At 32.1% G+C, this 19,081-nt stretch overlaps 1 protein-coding gene across 1 annotated transcript; it reads left to right on the top strand.

Moving 5' to 3' along the window:
• The first annotated feature begins 4,416 nt into the window (after window positions 1-4,416).
• LOC148202428 (protein PSK SIMULATOR 1-like) lies at window positions 4,417-16,308 on the top strand. Its single transcript, XM_088110074.1, has 13 exons — window positions 4,417-4,749; window positions 4,950-5,481; window positions 8,015-8,340; window positions 8,443-8,535; window positions 8,676-8,766; window positions 10,643-10,736; window positions 11,543-11,640; window positions 11,950-12,019; window positions 12,566-12,669; window positions 14,250-14,366; window positions 15,070-15,146; window positions 15,408-15,452; window positions 15,529-16,308. The coding sequence occupies exons 2-13, from the start codon at window positions 5,149-5,151 to the stop codon at window positions 16,040-16,042; spliced, it is 1,962 nt and encodes a 653-aa protein (XP_087966200.1). The 5' UTR covers window positions 4,417-4,749; window positions 4,950-5,148; the 3' UTR covers window positions 16,043-16,308.
• The last annotated feature ends 2,773 nt before the right edge of the window (window positions 16,309-19,081 follow it).

Genomic DNA, 19,081 nt, shown 5'->3' with positions numbered 1-19,081 from the left:
TTCTTTGTTGTGTTTTTCATTGATGCTTAAGAAATTTCCTTGAAATTTCAGCAAGCTTTCTCACAAAAAAGTATCGAACATGTTGCTTTAATACGTTGGAATATCAGTAGTTATAGTTTTCAGAAAATTTAACGTGTTTGTTTAAGACAACTGAGAGCTTAACCAGCCGAAAGTTTAACCGTGCATTTGGATTGTCCTTTGTTTTGTACGGAAAACCAAACCAAACCAAACGTAGGCTCATTGTTTCAGCAGGTGGAGCCAAACACTTTTTAGAATCCAAGGATCCAAAAGTGAGTTCAAAGAGCCAGGTTGAGAAAAATGAAAAAAAAAATCCACAAATTCATGATTGTGCCAAGATTAAGTTGCACTGTACCTTCTGTACATGTTTGTGTGTTTTAGATGTGAGTTAGGTTAGGTTAAAAAAAGTTTAGCTGTTTTTCTATTTAGATCAAATTATTTACCCTATTTTATCATACAACAATAAATTAAACTTATATTTAACAACAATAACATTTGAAGATTTATTTAAAATGAAGGAAAGGTAGAAGATGAAAACTAAAGTAAAGACTATTATTTTTTTAATTATTCATATTTAGTGACTTGCTTGAAATGGAGTATTTATGTGTTGTTGTTAATGTAATAAAATATAATATAAATGTTTTGATGTTTCTTTTGTATAAGTTGTTTTAATTTATTTTATAGAAGGAGTTTGTTTTCTTTTAGTGTATGTTTGATGATTTATTGTGCAACGAGGTGAATTTGCGGGTGATGAGGTTGTTTGTTTTCCTATATTTGAAACGATTTACTATGTTATATCAAGATTTGCAAGTAGTGTCATCAAAATTGGTTGAAATCCGTGAGTCAACCGGGCTCATCAAAGGGTTTGAGCCGGGTTGGGTTGGAAAAATATGTAAAATTTTTATGCGAGTCAATTTTGACTCAGCTCACTAAAAACCCGGCTCACATGGGTTGAACCCGTGGTGGGTCGGGTTGGCTCACCAACCCACCTATTTTTTTTAATTAAATTAAATTAATTATTCAAATATTATTTTTTTATTGAAATCAAATTAATTAAATTAATTATTCAAAACCTGATAAGGAAGGAGATACTTTTCAAGAGAGCATAATACTGTGGATTTATCCATTCAGGACTCCAACTTAATAGATGGATAATATTATAGATTGGATAATTCAGGAATATATCATTTGTTTTATCTTGTTTTTAGACCTATCTATAAGCATGACAGTTTTATCTTGTGCTATATATTTTTGTTAACGGCTATATGTAATTTCTTGGTCAAACGGTTGTGTATGTCTCATTAAATTAAATTGGCAAAATTGTATGTTTGATAGCTTAGAATATATATAACAATATATTTCTTTTGTTTCGTTTTCGTTTATATCAATTGGTCCAATTATTACTGTTTCAATTTGATCGATCAAAATAACATGTTATAAGAATCTCACGAGAAGAGGGTGAAAAAAAGTTAATTAAGTGAGCTAACCCGTTTAACCCACCAACTCGTGTGGATCGGGTCGGGTTCGAATTTTTTTGGCTCCCTAATAAATGAGCCGGGTTGGGTTGGCTCACTAAGTGGCCAACCCGTGGTGGGTCGGGTCGGACCGGACCGGATTACCCGTTTTGACAACTCTATTTGCAAGTATTTACTCTATATATAACGTGAAATGACTATTCTACCCTTGGGAATTGATTCCTCACTCGTTTTAATTCATTCTTTCATAGATTCGATTCCCCCATAATTCCATATGTAAGAACATACGGCTGTGAAAGGCTCACAACATAATATTATTTATTTTATTTACCTTAATTATAAATAACAACTTCATTTCATTTTAATATAATTTCCATAATTTACGTTAAATTTATATCATATTTATTTTCAATGATAATATAATAATCTAATGTTATCAATTAAAACATTTTTAATTTATCATAGTCATCATATCACACACAAACTTTGTGAAACTTTCTTTACAAATTCACTTAAATCACATAATCTTCTCTTTAAAACAAACAATATTATAATTCTTTTTCTATTTCTTCGAATCTATCTACTCATCTTCTTTCAAATCCTTTCTTCAATTTAAACATATCATTGAAATGTGTTTTCTTAAGATGATGAGTTTAAGAAAAAGTGAAAAAAATAATTTGAAGATAAATTGTTTTGTTTTTTTAAGGAATTTGAGAGTGTAAGTAAATAGATTTGAATGTAAAATTTAGAAATGATTGTGAAAAATTTGATGAATGTGATCGAATAAAAAAATATTTTAATAAAGTAAAATGTAAAATTACTATTTTGCAACCTATTTCCCAATTTTATAATTATTTATACATGTATGGAATAGACATGCAATCGATTTTCACCTCCGTGGAATTGATTCTCATCTTATAAAATTATTTCACATCATCCATATTGCGTATTATTTAACCATTTAACCAAAGACGTTATTGTAAAAACATATTTCACACTTACCAATTTCCTCCTCCCTCAAACGAGATTGCATATTATTATAATTCCGCAAATATGCATTTCTAATTCCTTGGATAAACACAACACGTTTTACTCGTATATTCATTTTTATTAATAGCTAATGACATACATTGTCATAAAAAACAGTGATATAAATTTCAGCCATCAATAAATATTTATATATAATCATTATAAATTATATAGATACATTATTAACGTACAGGTTACGGAAGACAAATACCACTACATAATATGATTTTTTTTTCATGAAAACATATTAAGATTTGTAACTAAATTATATACTTGCATAACGTATAAATGAATATTTAACATGTAACTAATTAATATCTGTTGTAAAAAAAACGGTCATAGTATAACCATGGAAATATTTCAAAACTGTATGAACATGTAACATTAAAAAGAAAACACGAATAGAACATGAATAATTAATGTAAAAATCTCCTATGGTCTTACTTAACTTGCCAATATTGGTATCTAATATATCTGCTTACTTTTATAATTATTTTTAAAATCAGATCTCCGATGCCAAAGTCAGTTTCGGAACAATGGCTTTTCTTAAGGACAGCAATAAATGTGCATTCAATGTAACCTATCTACCACTCACCATGGACCTGTATTTATAGTTTTCGCTATGGGCTTGGGATTAGTGAAAAGTTAATCACAGCCCAAAGTAGCCCAATAGCTTTTAATCCCCACTTACCTCTAAGCCAGGTTAATTTACCTAAGCCACGATGATTAGTGATTTGGGCGGTCAATGACGTGTGGGCGTCCGCCCATGTGATATGGGCGTCTGCCTCCAATGTCACGGAAGGCGGACGGTGGTTGGTCCTTCGGCATTAAAATGCGCTAACGGTCATTCCTGGTACAAGATCAAAAGTAATCTTCTATCAATAGACAATATATACAAACTTTTTTTCGCTGACAGTGCATGCTTCTTAAATTTAGAAACATGCTAATAATTAGTAAATTTTATAAATATTTAAATTATAAAATATAACTATACCATTTTTCAAGATTGAATATTTTATATAAAAACATAATAATACATAAAGTCAGCTATAACTATTCATGATGGAAAATCCACATTAATATAATTATTTAAACAGTTAAATTTATATCTTTATTAGAATTATTTATTTCTATATAAAAAATTATATACTCATTTTTTAATTAAATTTTGAAAAGTTATTTAATTTTCGTACCTTTTATATTCGTAACCTACATAAGTTAATATAACACGTGGAGACAGGCTTTAACATTATATAGAATTAAATTAAAAATAACTGAACATTTTAATAGCACATTGATATAATTTTGATGCAGAATTAATAAATATTTTAGTATATTTTTCTTTTTTGTTAGTATATTTTATTTCAATTAATAGAGTAAATTTTAACTATTAGGAGTTGATCTGATATTGTTTCATCGATAGTTTCTATGTAATGAAATATGATTTCCATCACAATATGTATACATGCAATAAAGTCAACATTTAAATACCGTTTCCTATCGCTTCATGACCCTCAACATCACTAGCTAGTAACATTTGACATGTTTTTTCTTTTTCTGTAAAAAACATGTTTTTTCTTTCTGAAAGATTTTTTATTCAAACTTGTGACACGTGTAATGTAATTTGATCTGGGAAGTGGAGAATGTTATGTTTTCTGAATCTTGGAACGAAATAAGAAATTTCAGGTTTGACAAGAAAAATGTTTTTATTACACAAAGGTGATTGTTGTCATTAAGAGATAGGAAGGCAGTGAAAAAGACGAAGGCAACCCCATGAATGGATGCGTTTCATTGGTAGTTGGGAGAACATTTTGATCTTCATTTTCACCCACGGTCAAAATAAAACAAAACAACAGTTAGTGGGGTTGTGCTGTGTTGTGATGCGTGTGTGAACTCTGGGTTTTGACCATCGCTGAAAATGGAACAACACAGCAGAGTGGAGAGAGAAAGATAGAGAGAGAATAGCTGATTCACTGAGTCTGCCTCTGTGCCTTTGTGTTGCGTGTGCCAGCTGCTCCTGTTTCACTTCGGGGGCAGAGGACTCTGTGTATGTGAAACAGAGGGAGGGAGAGAGAGAGAGAGAGGGCAAAAAAAGCTCACTCAACTTCTCTTTGCTTCTCTTGGATCCCTTTGACCCTCCATTGCCATTCACCTTCTCTTGCACCCCTTTTGCTTCTCTTCCTCTCAGAATGGCACACTTGCTACTTCTCACAGATCTCTTCTTCTGGTATCTCTCTACCCTGTCGATTACCTTTATTTGATCCACTACTCTATTGGGTTTCTGTAGAATAGCTTTGATTCATGGGTTGGGGTGTTCCGTTTTTCTCTCTTTAATTAGTTAATTGGGTCTCTCCTGTTTTCCTCTGGATTTTTTTTTACTATGTTAGATTTTATGGATTTTTAATTTATTTTTCTAATTTAGAAAAGATTTTGTGACTTGAACAGAGTTGATGGAGTGGAGCAGTAAGGGTGATCAAAACTGGTATCATCAAATTTTGTGCCTTGATTATACCATTCCTGTGAATTGAAGGCTCTGTGTTGAGGTTTTGTTTGAGTTACAGGGTGTTTTGTATGGGCATTGTGTACAGAGAGTAAAACTATAGAGTCACAAGCAATTAGACATAATATGGGTGGTATTTGCTCGAGGTCATGGAAAGGCACTGTTGATGGTGTAGCTGTGGATAATGCACTCAGTGGAAGCTCGAGGCATGCTAATGGTCATGCTAATAGTGAGGCTGGAATGGCTTATCAGTCTATTGGACCTCCCAGAAGTATAGATAGCAATTCAAACGCGCTTCCTGATGATGATGACTTGGATAAACATCAACGGGAGTCGTTTTCTTTTACTGGATTGGAAAATGTTTCCTATGGGTCAATGGCAGATGATATCAATGATGGGATTCCTCGCCTGTCCAGGGCTTTATCGCATAAATCTAAGTCCAAACAAGCTGCTGTTAAGTTGAGTTACCTTTCTCATGTTTGATCTTTTTATTCTTCTAGGTTGGATTAGCTTATTTTGTATTTGGAAGTTCTTATAATCAATATGCTGCAAAGATGCCCCTGGCTGGAAAGCTGTTTTTTTGTGTGAATATGAAGGAAAACCAAGAAGTTTTATAATAGAAAAAGCTATTTCATTAGAGAGAAAAGAGGGGAGGTACAGTTGAGGGGACAAGATACTATTCAGAGAAAGAAAACAAACTGTCTTCAGATTAGAAACGGAAACTCTCTTGAAAAAGCCATGGGTAGAGAGCACTTAGGTGGAGCCATGAACCAAAATCTCAAAGCATATTTAGCTAAAATGGTATACCCTTAAAAATTTACGTACTTCACTCTGACAAAGATAAAAGTCTCCCAAAAGCTTAACCTATTCTGTGGGAACTCAGGCATTTTTTTTGCCTTGCTAACACGCCAATTCACATTTATTTAGAATAGTGGCATCAAGCATCAAACTTGTGAGCTCTTGTATATTGACGCTTTGATACAATATCAAGATTATCTCTCCAAAAAGCTTAAGCTATTAGGTCAGAGCTCCTGATAGTATACACTGATGAAATTCACTAAAGAGCCGCCAAATTTGCATAGAGTGACAACATATTATTTTTGGGCAGACTGCATCTCCAATTTCTACCACATAAAGCAGTTTCATGCTTGGAATTCCTGTAAAACCAACCTTATAGCTTTTAATCCAACTGACATGGGGAAATTTTTCCAGTGATCCCAAGTCATCTGTACCATTGTTATTAAAATCGTGATTTACCTCATAGGATCATATGATCTGCCAATCGAACATGCCTTGGCAAGCTGAATTGTTGTTGGGATTGCCAAGGAGTAAGGTTGGAGCTGGATTGCGACATTCCATGTGCAATTGTGGGATCGTTGGTCCCCAGCAAGGCAGAGCAAGTAAAAAAAGCTGGTTTGTGTTTGACCAGGTTCCAAAATCCCTAAAATCTCTTCTCATTTACCAAATCCTTGCCTACCCATTTGCAATCTTCTTTGTTCCGTACCCATTTGCAATCTTCTTTGTTCCGTACCCATTTGCAAATCTCTTTATGCAAACACCACTGGACCTCTCCTTTATTCACAATGGTCACCATGCGCTATTTGCACTGCTGCCCTGGGCTATGGCCTTCTATGTCATTGCATGACCGATTCTGCATCTTGTTATATCATCATGGGAACGAAGGTCACTCTTAGTATCTACCACTTCTCTCAATCTCACTCCAGTTATCTCCTCTTGTAGTTTCATACTCAATCTATGTGATTTAATTTTTCTCTCATGTCTCATACGTATAGTTTGTGCCAGGTTGCACTCCTCACCCTGCATTGACAAGACTGCTGCTGGGCAATGGGAGCGTATTCCACATTTTTTGCAATTTTTCACGAAGTATAGTGTGTATTTATGTAAAACAATAGCCATAAAAAATTCCAATATTTACAAAACTATGCTAATTTTAATTATTAACGGGATATTTCTCATTATTTTGTGTATTTAATTATCTAAATTGGTTCAATGAATCTTCTTCAGAGTTAAGAGAATACTCTTCTCTTTTGTATTTTGTATTGAGCAGTATCTGTTAGGAGTTTTGACTGACTCCTGATAGGCCTGTAAATTAGAGACTCGGTCACTTTTGTATTCATTTAACATTAATACAAATTCTCTTTTATCTTTCTCTGGAAATGTGATTAAAATTCATCACTAGCTAAGGCCAATACAACAAAATTTAGTGTATCAAAGCGAAGGTAAAACCAAATCACATTTGAACCTACAGTGAGCATTGAAGATACTTATGAAATGATTTCATGCATTCTCATTGCAGAAAAGATCGGTACAAGGTGCTGTATAGAAAACTGTACCTAACCAACAAGAAAGAGAATAACAAGGATGTTTGCCAAGTGTCCTAACAAACAAGGGAGAGAATGGGAGGGATGTGTGACAAGTGTCTCACTACAAATAATGCATAAGCAATCTATGAATTGGAGAAAATAATAACAAATTTCAGCTGCCATATTCCCCTTCATGCTGGACTGTGGATGTGCAAGAGTCCCAGCTTGGCAACACATTGTGAGGTTTATAGGGAGGAGAGTTATAGTGAATGTCAGCCAATTGATTGGAAGGTGCAACAGGAAGGTCCTTCCTTTTTTTCTTTCTAATCGATATCGTGTGGTTAGATGTCTAGATAATTTCTGTTCTTTGTCATAAGAAGGCTGGAGTTTGTACTACAAGATATGTGAGTTTACAGAGAAGTGCTTACATATGTTGTGCTTTTAATTATATTAGTTAGACTTCATTTTTCTAATGAGCTAATACCTCCATGGTGCCAAACATTGGTCTTAAAGAAGAACTTGTTCTTGATCTCATGGGTTAGATTGGATCTATATTCTTTACCATTTCCTTTCTCTCCCCCTTCCCCATTTTCAGGTCTTTAAGGCTTCCCATATATGCAAACAAGGGATTAGATTGGCTTGTTGTCTTATCTTTTGCTGTATTACAGGTATCAGAAGTGAGTTCACTTTTAGGAAGAGCTGGTACAGCTGGGCTTGGCAAGGCAGTAGAAGTTTTGGACACACTAGGTAGTAGTATGACAAATTTGAATCTCAGTAGTGGTTTTACATCGGGTGTGTCAACAAAAGGAAATAAAATTTCAATTTTGGCCTTCGAAGTTGCAAACACAATTGTTAAGGGTGCCAATCTGATGCAATCTCTTTCAAAAGAGAACATCAGACATTTAAAAGAGGTGGTTCTGCCATCTGAAGGAGTGAAAAATTTGATATCCAGAGATATGGATGAACTCCTAAGAATTGCTGCAGCAGACAAGAGGTAGACTATAATGGATATTTTCATGATCAACATAGTAGAACTCTTATTCTAGTTTGGAGCTTATTTTCTTAAAGTTTTCACTTTCTTATTCTTTTTTGACAGAGAAGAGTTGAAAATATTTTCGGGAGAAGTTGTGCGTTTTGGAAATCGTTGTAAAGATCCTCAGTGGCACAATCTAGATCGCTATTTTGAGAAGTAATTGTAGTTGAATTGATTTAATCTTATATTTCTTAAGAACAAATATAGCTGAATGGATTTAGTCTTTATTTATATATTTTCTTGTAACATCTAACATTGTGTTTGTTATGGTTTTCTTTGCCTTTGTTGATGTTTAGGTTATGTTCAGAGCTTACACCACAAAAACAATTGAAAGAGGAGGCAGAAATTGTGGTGCAACAACTAATGACCTTTGTTCAATATACAGCTGTGAGTAAGCCTGTTAAAAGGCACAGTGCATATCCCTGTCATCTTCGGATTTGTATGCTGAACTCATAACACTTTATATCTTTGTCAAAGTGTGTATTTGAGTATTGTATCTAAGGAATGTGTTCAACATACAGTTTGCACAAAACTAATGGGAAACTGTGTTTTGGGGTCTCTTTGAGTAAACTTCTCTATTAACACTTTTAGGAGAAGAAAGCAAGAAAAAAAAAAGGAAATAAACTTCTCCATAAACTTAAATTAACTTATGCAAGAGTATAAAAACATATTTTGGAGAAGCTATTATATAATAGCTCGCAGAGAGATTTGTTTCACTTTTTAATTTATTTTTTTCTTTTAAAAGTGTTTATGAAGAATTTTATTCAAACAAACCTCTGTTGTAGTTTGAAATTCTTTTATCACCCTCATTCCCTTTGCCAAGAATATCACTTAAAACACAACTACATTCATATGAAGAAAATAAAGCTGTCTCAATTGCTTGGTAATTGCATGTTCTTAGTTGAATTCACTTTTGTTTTATGCTGCAGCCATGTTGTGTAAAGGTATCTTATTTAAGAGATTCACTGTCACCGTCCATTTTTAATTAGATATAAACTTTCATTTCAGAGATTGATAATTTACTGTCTAGTATATTTCCACTTTATATCTGAAACTTTAATCTTAGCTATCTATGTTATTGCACTTATTATAAGAAAGAATGTGTATTAACAGGTTATACATTTGCACATTTAGATTGAGAGATACTTAGATGGACCTTTCTCCTGTGCTTTCTGGGTTTACTGTCTTGAATTTACGGATTGTTTCTCAATGAAATTGCCACTTTCTTTCATCTGTCATGTTATGCATATTAAGAATCCTATGAACAATTTTTTAACACTTGTATAATTTAAGTTAAGCTTGATTTCCAAACATTCTTGTTTAATTATGAAAAAAAAGTTTGATATGGGTAATCATGAATAATTAAATTATATAGTGGTTAAGTAGTCTGAGATAAATATTCCCCCGTTTTATTTTGTCCATTATTTAAGGTTCTTTTGTAGAAATCAAGAAACACAATAATTTTGTAGATCTTAATAAAATAGTTATGAACTTTTTTATTTCACATTACAATAAAAGCTTATAATTAAAGATTAGGTGAAGAGTAAGGTTATAATTGACAGAAGAGTAATTAATGTTATATTAGACTTTTTTTGTAAGAAATTATCCTTACAAACTAAGCTTTGACAATTTTACGTACCTTTACAATTTTACATACCTTTAGCTAGATTAATGTGGCATTTATTACCTTTTCATTTTAATTTTCAACTTTGAACTCAACAAACACAAGCAACATCTGTGCTACTAATTGGATATCAAATTTTCATTTGTGGGTAAATAGCTTGTCAATTTAATATTTTTGAATTATTTGCATTCCTTTTTTATCATACACACGCATATACACATACATATATTACATATATTTTAGTTATATGCATGTGAGACATCAGAGTCAATAATAAAGGAATGTAAGCTTCTTGAAGATCATTTTTATTATATTCTTTTGAGAAGGAAAGAAATTCACAAGACCAAGAGAAAAATTATGAAGGGGAGGGTTGAATTCATCAACTAAAGAACAAAACAGAAAACAATAAAGCAAAGCAGAACGATAATAACTTGGAGAGCAAAGAAGGGTTCGAAGTTTCTTCTTTTTTTAATTGAAAAATGAGTCATGATCTGATTCCAATTCATCTCCTCCCTTTACTTTGTGAAATAAGAGAAAAAATAGACATCCGAAAGGAAAGTTGGTTCTTATTTCTTTATGCTGCACAGCTGATTTTGTTAACTTGACATAATTTAGTTAGACCTTTTTCTTTGAGTGCAGGAATTATATCATGAATTGCATGCTTTAGATAGATTTGATCAAGATTATCGGCGCAAGCTTCAAGAAGAGGACAATTCAAATGCCACACAAAGAGGTACATGTTGGCCTGGATTTACTTGTCCAATTGTCATTAAATACTCTTGAGACATGAGGAAAAATCAATATTATTTCTGATAATTGAAAACTGTACAATGCAAGTTACGATGTATACAGATTTGGTTATAAAGGCTATCCCAGAACCATGATTACTTCAAGTACAAATAAGGAAAACTGTAGTAGTTACATTACATATAGTGAGGAAGCATGTGTAATTAAATCTGAAAAAAATAAATAAAATAAATAATGAATAATAACATACGAGCTACAACAGATTCCATGTTCTTGTATTGAGCATTTGAAAATTTATTTGTTTCTGAGTCAATGTCTTGTTTACAGTAGTTTTGACCAAAATATATGTCGATTCATCCTCTAGTGGCATTCTTTGCCTGTATTCAAACTAACTCAACCAATTTTCTCCATTTCTTTCTCAATTGGTATCCGGCCAATATATCCTTATATATAATATTAAAATTATTTTGTGTTGTCTTTTGTGTGGCTACACATTCATCTTAACATATTCATTTGTGCGGCTCTCACCTTTTTCTCGTGATATCTATTTAAACATTCACTACCATATAACAATATGAGAAAGCTTTCTTTTTAGTTTGGTTGGTACTTTGTTGTCACAAATAACCTCTGATGCTCTTCTCCATCTTAACTACTGAGCTTGTATGCTGTGTGTGACATCTTAGTTCATTTACCTCCAAGTCATATTTCTCTTGTTGTTATATAACTATGTTTGTCTTTGTTATCACAATAATACTCATATTTTTAAGTGATCAATGATTACAAACTGTGTAGGAGACAGCCTTGCAATTTTAAGAGCAGAACTGAAGAGTCAAAAGAAGCATGTAAGAAATCTGAAGAAAAAATCATTATGGTCCAAGATTTTAGAAGAGGTAAACAGTGTTATTTCTACAAATATTTTAGGTTAAATCGATTATTATAATAGAAGGTTATCTTAGATTTAGTATTTTGTATTTGTTTAGTTTTGTAGTATTGATGATTTGGCATCTGAAATGTGCTTTCTCTGAAATCCTTGAATTATTTTTACTGAATTTTGTTGTTGTTTCAGTTTAACTACATTCATTTCCCCCTTTTGTTCCTCTTTTTCCCTAATAAAATTTACTTTTCCAATTCTTTCAGCCTCCTTTTCTTGAGCATTTTTCTTATCATACAAGTATAAATTCTAATTGTTGTATTTGCAGGTGATGGAAAAGCTTGTAGACATCGTCCATTTTCTATACTTGGAGATCCATGAAGCATTTGGTAGTTCTGGTACGCTTTCAAGAATTCCCAGTATTTTTTATTGTGTTTAGCAAGTTTGTGATATTCTTTATTTTTGTTCCGAGTATGGACCAATTAGTTACGGTGGACCTGACATCTATTTATTTCCCAGTCATTATTTGTCAAACTTGCTGGAGTTTTATTTGTAGGAAGAGTATTTGATTTATTGACGAAAGAAACTCTTTGCTATAGCATTGACCTATAGTCTGGATATGGTATTCAACAAGGGCAAAAGGGCCCATTCATTTGTATGGTTATAGTTGCAAAGCTTATGTGCTTTCAATGGTTTGATGTGAAGTTGTGTGCATCAATTTGATGCAATAATAATGTTTCTCATAATTTCTTTTTAACTTGTCCCATGTTTTTTGTGAATGAATTTTCTGATCTGTTGACCTTGTCCTGACCTATTTTGTTCTTAATCCCGCTCAATTTAGTTTCTCCTCCTTTCATTTTACTGACAAAATGTAGACTATCCATTGCCATTGCTAAAATACCAGGTAAATAAAACATTTGTTTTATACCTCTTCCTCCTTGCAGATACTGATAAGCAAGCCAATGATTCTCAAAGTAACCACAAGAAGTTGGGATCTGCGGGTCTTGCTCTGCATTATGCGAACATTATCACTCAAATTGACACTCTTGTGAGTTTAGGATTCTACTTAAATTACATAATCTCTACTATTTGCCATGGTCTTGGAAGTTCAATTATCTTTCTTTGTCTTTTTTGGCTGTAAAATATTATTTTAATAACAAAATTGGAGAAGGAAAGAATAGAAGGGAAGTAATGCATTTACACAGGTCTCAAACAAGCATAATAGTGTGTTAAAAAAAAATCACCTCAAACTCAGCTTCCTATTCATGATAATGTTGGGATATGGTGATAGCATTGGTTCTTTCAACTTATCTTTTTATATTATTTTCATGAAATGAAACAGTTCTCTCGTTTTCTCCTCTCTCCATATTTGTCACAATGGTATGAATGACTGTTAGTATAATTAGTATTAGACTATTCTTAACATTGAGCCACCTGTAGTTCTAGTAGGACAGCTGGAGTTTGTTGTAGACAGTTAGAACTTAATTGACAATCTTGCAGCTCAAGGTATCTGATTTTATAAATACTTTAGTATAACTCAATCATTATTAATACAAGAAATTTTATATATTGCAAAATTCCTATTTTCTGAATTCTTTAATGACTTTCTGTTATTTGGCCTAATCTGTTATTGTGTTCACTTTATTTAAAAAAATGTTACCAAAAGGAAGACCACTACCCCTCTAATGTAAAAAGAAACAGATCAGTTGGATACTGTAGGAACATTTTGGGTTTTCCTACCTCATTTTAAAGTCAGTTTGATTCTATGGCTATCTGGGTTCTGATAATTTGTCTATCCAAGTGAAGTTTTAATAACTAAAAGCAGTTAATAAAATGGGTGATATTTTTTGTTTGTTTTGAATATTTTAAGTTAAGCTTGTCCATTATTAGGAAACTTTGAAAGTTAATCAAAATTGATGGGCCACTTCTAGTTTCTTTTGATACACACACCAGGAAGCAAAGCCTGTCAAACAGGAGATGCAATTCTTTTTCATTTCTTGTTTTGCGTATTACGTACTTCTCTTGAGAAGTAAGATGAACACAGAAGTTCTTTCTTATATTTTTGCACGAATAAGATGATGATTTACTTAATGAGTAACCATGCTCCAATAAACGAGTGACATCTGACATGCAAGGAAAAAAATAAAGCAAAAATAAAATGCTTGAGATTTTCTGTCCAAATCTTGAGGTTCTGGAGTCCGTTTGCTGTCTTCTTTTTTGCCTGTTCTGTCTGCTGGTCCTTTGTTCATTAAGCTTGATCCAGTCTAAAACTTGTCTAGTGAAGTGACAATGTAGTACAAGTGTATCTTCATTTTTGGGCTGGCTTAAATTTTTTGGGCATTATGATTCTGACTACTGTGATTCTGATATTATTAGGACTGATCAGGATAAAGAACATACATCATGGAAAGATTATGGCCATCTTTTTAATCGTTTCATATATTTTATTGAATAGAAAAATGGCACCAACTCTATAAGGCGAAAAGGATGTGTTATAGTTTTATATATAATGCTACTCAAGCTGTTAGAGACACAAATGGTCACAACTGCCCTATTATTTGTTTCTAAAAAAAATGATAGCACGACTATTAGGAAGGTAGCCCTGAGTTTACATTTTAATTTAACCAGGTGTCTCGATCAAGTTCTGTGCCTCCTAATACAAGGGATGCCTTATATCAAGGGCTTCCGCCTAATGTAAAATCAGCATTGCGCTCAAGGTTACAGTCATTTCAGGTTAAAGAAGAGGTGCATATTCCATTCCCATCATACATTTTATTAGCTGGGTATCCATACCATAAATACTTGATTAATTATTGATGTGCCCCTTTAATTTTTCATTTAGAAAGTTTGAATCTAATTGGAATTTTTATCTCACTTTCTTCCAAGTAAGATCATTTAATTTATTAAGATTATAAAATGCACTATTCTCGCATGTATTCCGGTTAATATATTTTGAATATATAAATCCATTCTCCCTCTTTTTATATTAGTCGTATGCATGGAAGAATTTAATTGACTTAAGCAAGGGGAAGAACTCAATACTGATTTTTGTTGTATGTGTCAAGCAATGTTTTCTTGTTATATGTACTTCAAACTTACATGCTGGTCTATGCTTTTGCAACAGTGAGCACTTATTAAATTAATATTTAGTTTTTCTTTCTAATATTCTCTTAATATATTCCACATAATGATTTACTCAGAAAATTTTTGCCTTTAAAAAATTTAACGTTTACTTCAGAATTTTCAATTTTCTTGTAACCCATACTTGACGAGAAAGGTTTTATTTTAAATTTATTAAATGCTTGTTAATGACTTTACCAGTTCCATCTTTTAATGATTTTTATTGAATTTATCTCTGCCGAAAGAGTTGTACTAATAAAGCTTATACTACATTCCCAATATTGATTGTGACCAAATCTTTGAATCTAAATCTAAAACATTCTTGCAGCTTACTGTCCCACAAATCAAAGCTGAAATGGAGAAAATATTGCAGTGGCTTGTCCCTATTGCTGCAAACACAACGAAGTATATTTGCTAATCCCTACTAAGCAATTACTAGATGTCCTAGTACTGCATTTGGTACAACAAATCTGTTTAAATTTTTTTCCATTGTGATCATTAAATAACAATGCTCATCATTCTATTTTTGAATAGCAATTTGGGATGCCCAAAAGACACTATTGCTTTAACCGTGTTACTATTAGGCATCAGCTTTAATAAATTATGTTCTACTACATGTTCTGCTCTCAAATTTAACTATCTCCTTTTCACCTTGGATTAATTCAGAGCTCATCATGGCTTTGGATGGGTTGGAGAATGGGCAAATACTGGGTGAGGACAGATGGCTGAATTCTATTCCTTTATGTTTGTATGTTCTACCTATTTTTTCTAATGTCAGCTTGTATAGGTCTGAGATCAACCGGAAACCAGCTGGTCAGACCGATTTATTGAGAATTGAAACACTACACCATGCTGATAAAGACAAAACAGAAGCTTATATACTTGAACTTGTTATCTGGCTTCATCATCTTGTCAGCCAAGTAAGAGTTGGAAATGGAGGAATAAGGTCCCCAGTTAAATCACCAATCCGTTCTCCTACCCAAAAGACAGGGCAGTTATTTACACAGAAAACCTGTTCTTCCCCCATGCTAACAGTTGAAGATCAACAAATGCTCCGAGATGTCAGCAAGAGGAAGCTAACACCGGGCATTAGTAAGAGCCAAGAATTTGACACTACCAAGACCAGGTTGAGCAAACAGAATAGGCTAAGCAAGAGTAGCAGTCACTCCCCAATCAGTGAAAGCAAAAATGATATATTCTCAACAAGGAGGCTACCTTCTGTTCCTGTCATTGACTTTGATAATCATCGAATGAAGGCCTTGGATGTCATTGATAGGGTGGATAACATTGGAAGTTCATAGTTGTGTGTCATATCTTGGTCTTTAAGCCAGAGGGGATGCTTGAATTAAATGAGCCTGTTTCCCTTCTTCAAGTTAAGTGGTCCCCTATGTTTCTTGTGAGCCATGAGAAATGTTTGTTGATTTCCTTGGCAAGAGTGCTATGATGTGAGCCATAGTCTTTTTGAGATTGTTGTAGATGATTATGGAGCGGGGACAAAGGGGGTCACCGTTTTTCATTAGATGTATATGTACAGATTACATGATCATATAATAATTGTTCTTCTATATATTTTCTCTTCTGTCAATCTTTTGTCTGTGTATATATACACATATAAGAAACAACACAGAATGAACTAACTTAAGAATATAGAGAAGGTAATAGCAGATGAAGGGAAGGGAGCTTTCTAAGCAAATTTTTATAGATAGCGTTATAGATGTTTCTTGCATAAACAGAACGCAAAAATGATATATCGTTTTTTTTTATCTAATTAAATACTGATACATAACATGTTTCCTATTGACACCCCACTCATTCTTATCTCCACTTGCAACTAAATAAAGGGTTTTCCATATTTTCTTCTTTACTCTCATACAATGTAGAAAATTATTAATATATCTTTGCAATAACATTCGAAACTACATTCTTTAAAACATATAATAATGGAGAAAATATGTCACTGATAAATTTAAAGCTACATAATCATGCTTTAGATTCCACAATTTTATGTGACTGATAAATTCAAAAATCATATTTTAAGCTTAATTCAATCTTACAAATTTAAATATTGTAATATATTATCTCTTTTCATTATATATTTTTTCTCTAGATTATAAGTCTTAATTATTTTTGTTGATAAAATAAGATTTATATTCACTTAGGATGACTTTGATAAAGCCTTAAGAGGTGAATTATAAGTTTATTTCAACCTCACAAAATAAATATAAGATTTGTATCCATTTATATATTATAAAATCGTCTTATTTTTAATCAATGTGAGACTTTCAACTATTTTGAAATCTACCATCTAAAATTATATTTTAACTTACATAACCTAACTTTTTATGTTATGGAGATATGAAAAGAAGGTATGGAAGTTGAAGAAGAAATAGCCAAAAATAAATTGCATCCAATCCAAGAATGCTCCAAGAACCTAATAAGAACATAAGAACCTGATGCCAAACAAGCTAATGCCCAGACATAATTCCAGTCATAGTTGGGACATGGCAGAGATTCTTCTCTTCTGTACGTATAAAATGCTCACTAATATATATATATATATATATATATATATATATATATATATATATATATATATATATATATATGTATATAGATTCCATTTGCAAGAAATCGCAGATGCTATACGATTTCATCTAAGCCATAGTATATACATAGATCCTATATGGCGACAACTGGATGAGCATAAAGGATGTAATAATGGTATATATCATCCTTGCATCGCAGCCCATGTTTCCTCTCCAAAAAAATTTATTCTATTATCTATATATGAACATTTTAAATAATGCTTCTATTTTTAAACTTAGCTAGATTATTCTTGCAATTGATAAAACAAACAAAAAAATTTGCTAGCTTGTTGTGGGACTGAGTGACTATCAAGTGAGAGAGGGTCCACAATTCCCATAATCGTTCTTGGACAAATAGAAGAAATTTTGGAAACCTTAACCCAAGATATTTGAACCTATTGGATAGAATTACGAGTCATAAATTATAAGGTCCGTATTTTTTATATACTAATTTTCATGAAGATAATCTAAACAAATATATAAAAATGGCATTTATATGCATGCTATATAACATTATGGTGAAAGTTTGCCTCTATATATGGTTTGCCTAATAAAGATTATGATAAAGTTAATCCATAGAAGGTGTGAGATTAAGTTTTATGAAATTGAAAGAGATGATGATAAAATGTTAAAAGATGCGTGTTGTTGGTGTGTAGGTATATAGAAACAAATTCATAGCATGAGAGTAACATTAGCCAAAGTGATGAAAAGCATATTATGTAATGAAGTTAACTATCCACCTAATTCGCAAGACATTATTCCCACGTAATTTTTTTCTGTTTTTGTGGCTTTGACAGCATATCAAGCGTAATTTCAGGTTCTGTGGCATTCTCAACATAAACACATTGAATTTTTTTTAGATGCCATGCTCCGCAAGCAAGATATTCTGTTACTGTATTTTCTTAAATGTTAATTACTATGATACCTTTGACATTAAAAATATAACTGAAGGATTAACAATTATAATCAAAATAGAGAACTGTTTAGGTGGCTTCATTTATGAAAATTTATTGACTTAACATGAACAATAATGGTGCACTTAGAAATTGTTCTCCTTTGACTTTTAGATGCTACTACTTTTAGAAGAAATCAGGATGAATATGTGGGATAATTTTTTCATACGGCTAGGAAGTTAAACACACGTTTAATAAAACAATAATAAGAAGAAAAATGTTGGGGTTTTTAATTCACCAAACGTATACCTCTCATGCACTCACTCTATAACCTATAATACTAGCATTTCATCCCTTTTCTCGAGAAATTAATTAAGTACTTTGTATAAAGATTAGAGGTTAAAGATGGTAATAAACCAAGCTTTTATCTATAGATACATTAGATTTATTGGGAATTTAACTTCAGTTTTAGGTTTATAACGACCCAAGGCCTTTAAAAACCCTAAAGGGAGGCCCAAACCAATCACACTTTGGACCTCAAACTCCTATCCACACCTACCTTCCATCACTACTCTTGTTTCTTTTTATTTTACTTCCTTTCTCATACATAAAATTTCATTTTTTCTTTTTGTTCAATTTGATTCCACTTCTATTAATAAAAGCTTTAAGTAGTTTTTTATTTTAATTTTAAACTTGTAATAATGAGATGAATTTTAATAAAATCATTTAATAAATATTGACCATATTAATTTGCAAATAATATATTTCATAACTGACGCATATGAAATCGTAAAATTATAATATTCTTACATTTTTCAAATTGATAAAAAAATACAAAAAGAAATTATTATTGGAAACGTGA

The sequence above is a fragment of the Vigna umbellata genome, chromosome 3, assembly GCF_029865625.1.
Source record: "Vigna umbellata cultivar VRB3 chromosome 3, Vumbellata_1.0, whole genome shotgun sequence".
Classification (NCBI taxonomy): domain Eukaryota; kingdom Viridiplantae; phylum Streptophyta; class Magnoliopsida; order Fabales; family Fabaceae; genus Vigna; species Vigna umbellata.
The sequence above is the reverse complement of the archived record's forward strand: the minus strand, read 5'-3'. Positions and strand labels throughout refer to the sequence as shown.

Coding starts and splice junctions, on each gene's coding strand:
- LOC148202428 (XM_088110074.1), top strand. CDS start 5,149: ATGGGTGGTATTTGCTCGAGGTCATGGAAAGGCACTGTTGATGGTGTA. Junction 11,641..11,949: donor GGTCCAAGATTTTAGAAGAG/GTAAACAGTGTT, acceptor TTGTATTTGCAG/GTGATGGAAAAGCTTGTAGA. Junction 15,147..15,407: donor ATTGCTGCAAACACAACGAA/GTATATTTGCTA, acceptor GGATTAATTCAG/AGCTCATCATGGCTTTGGAT.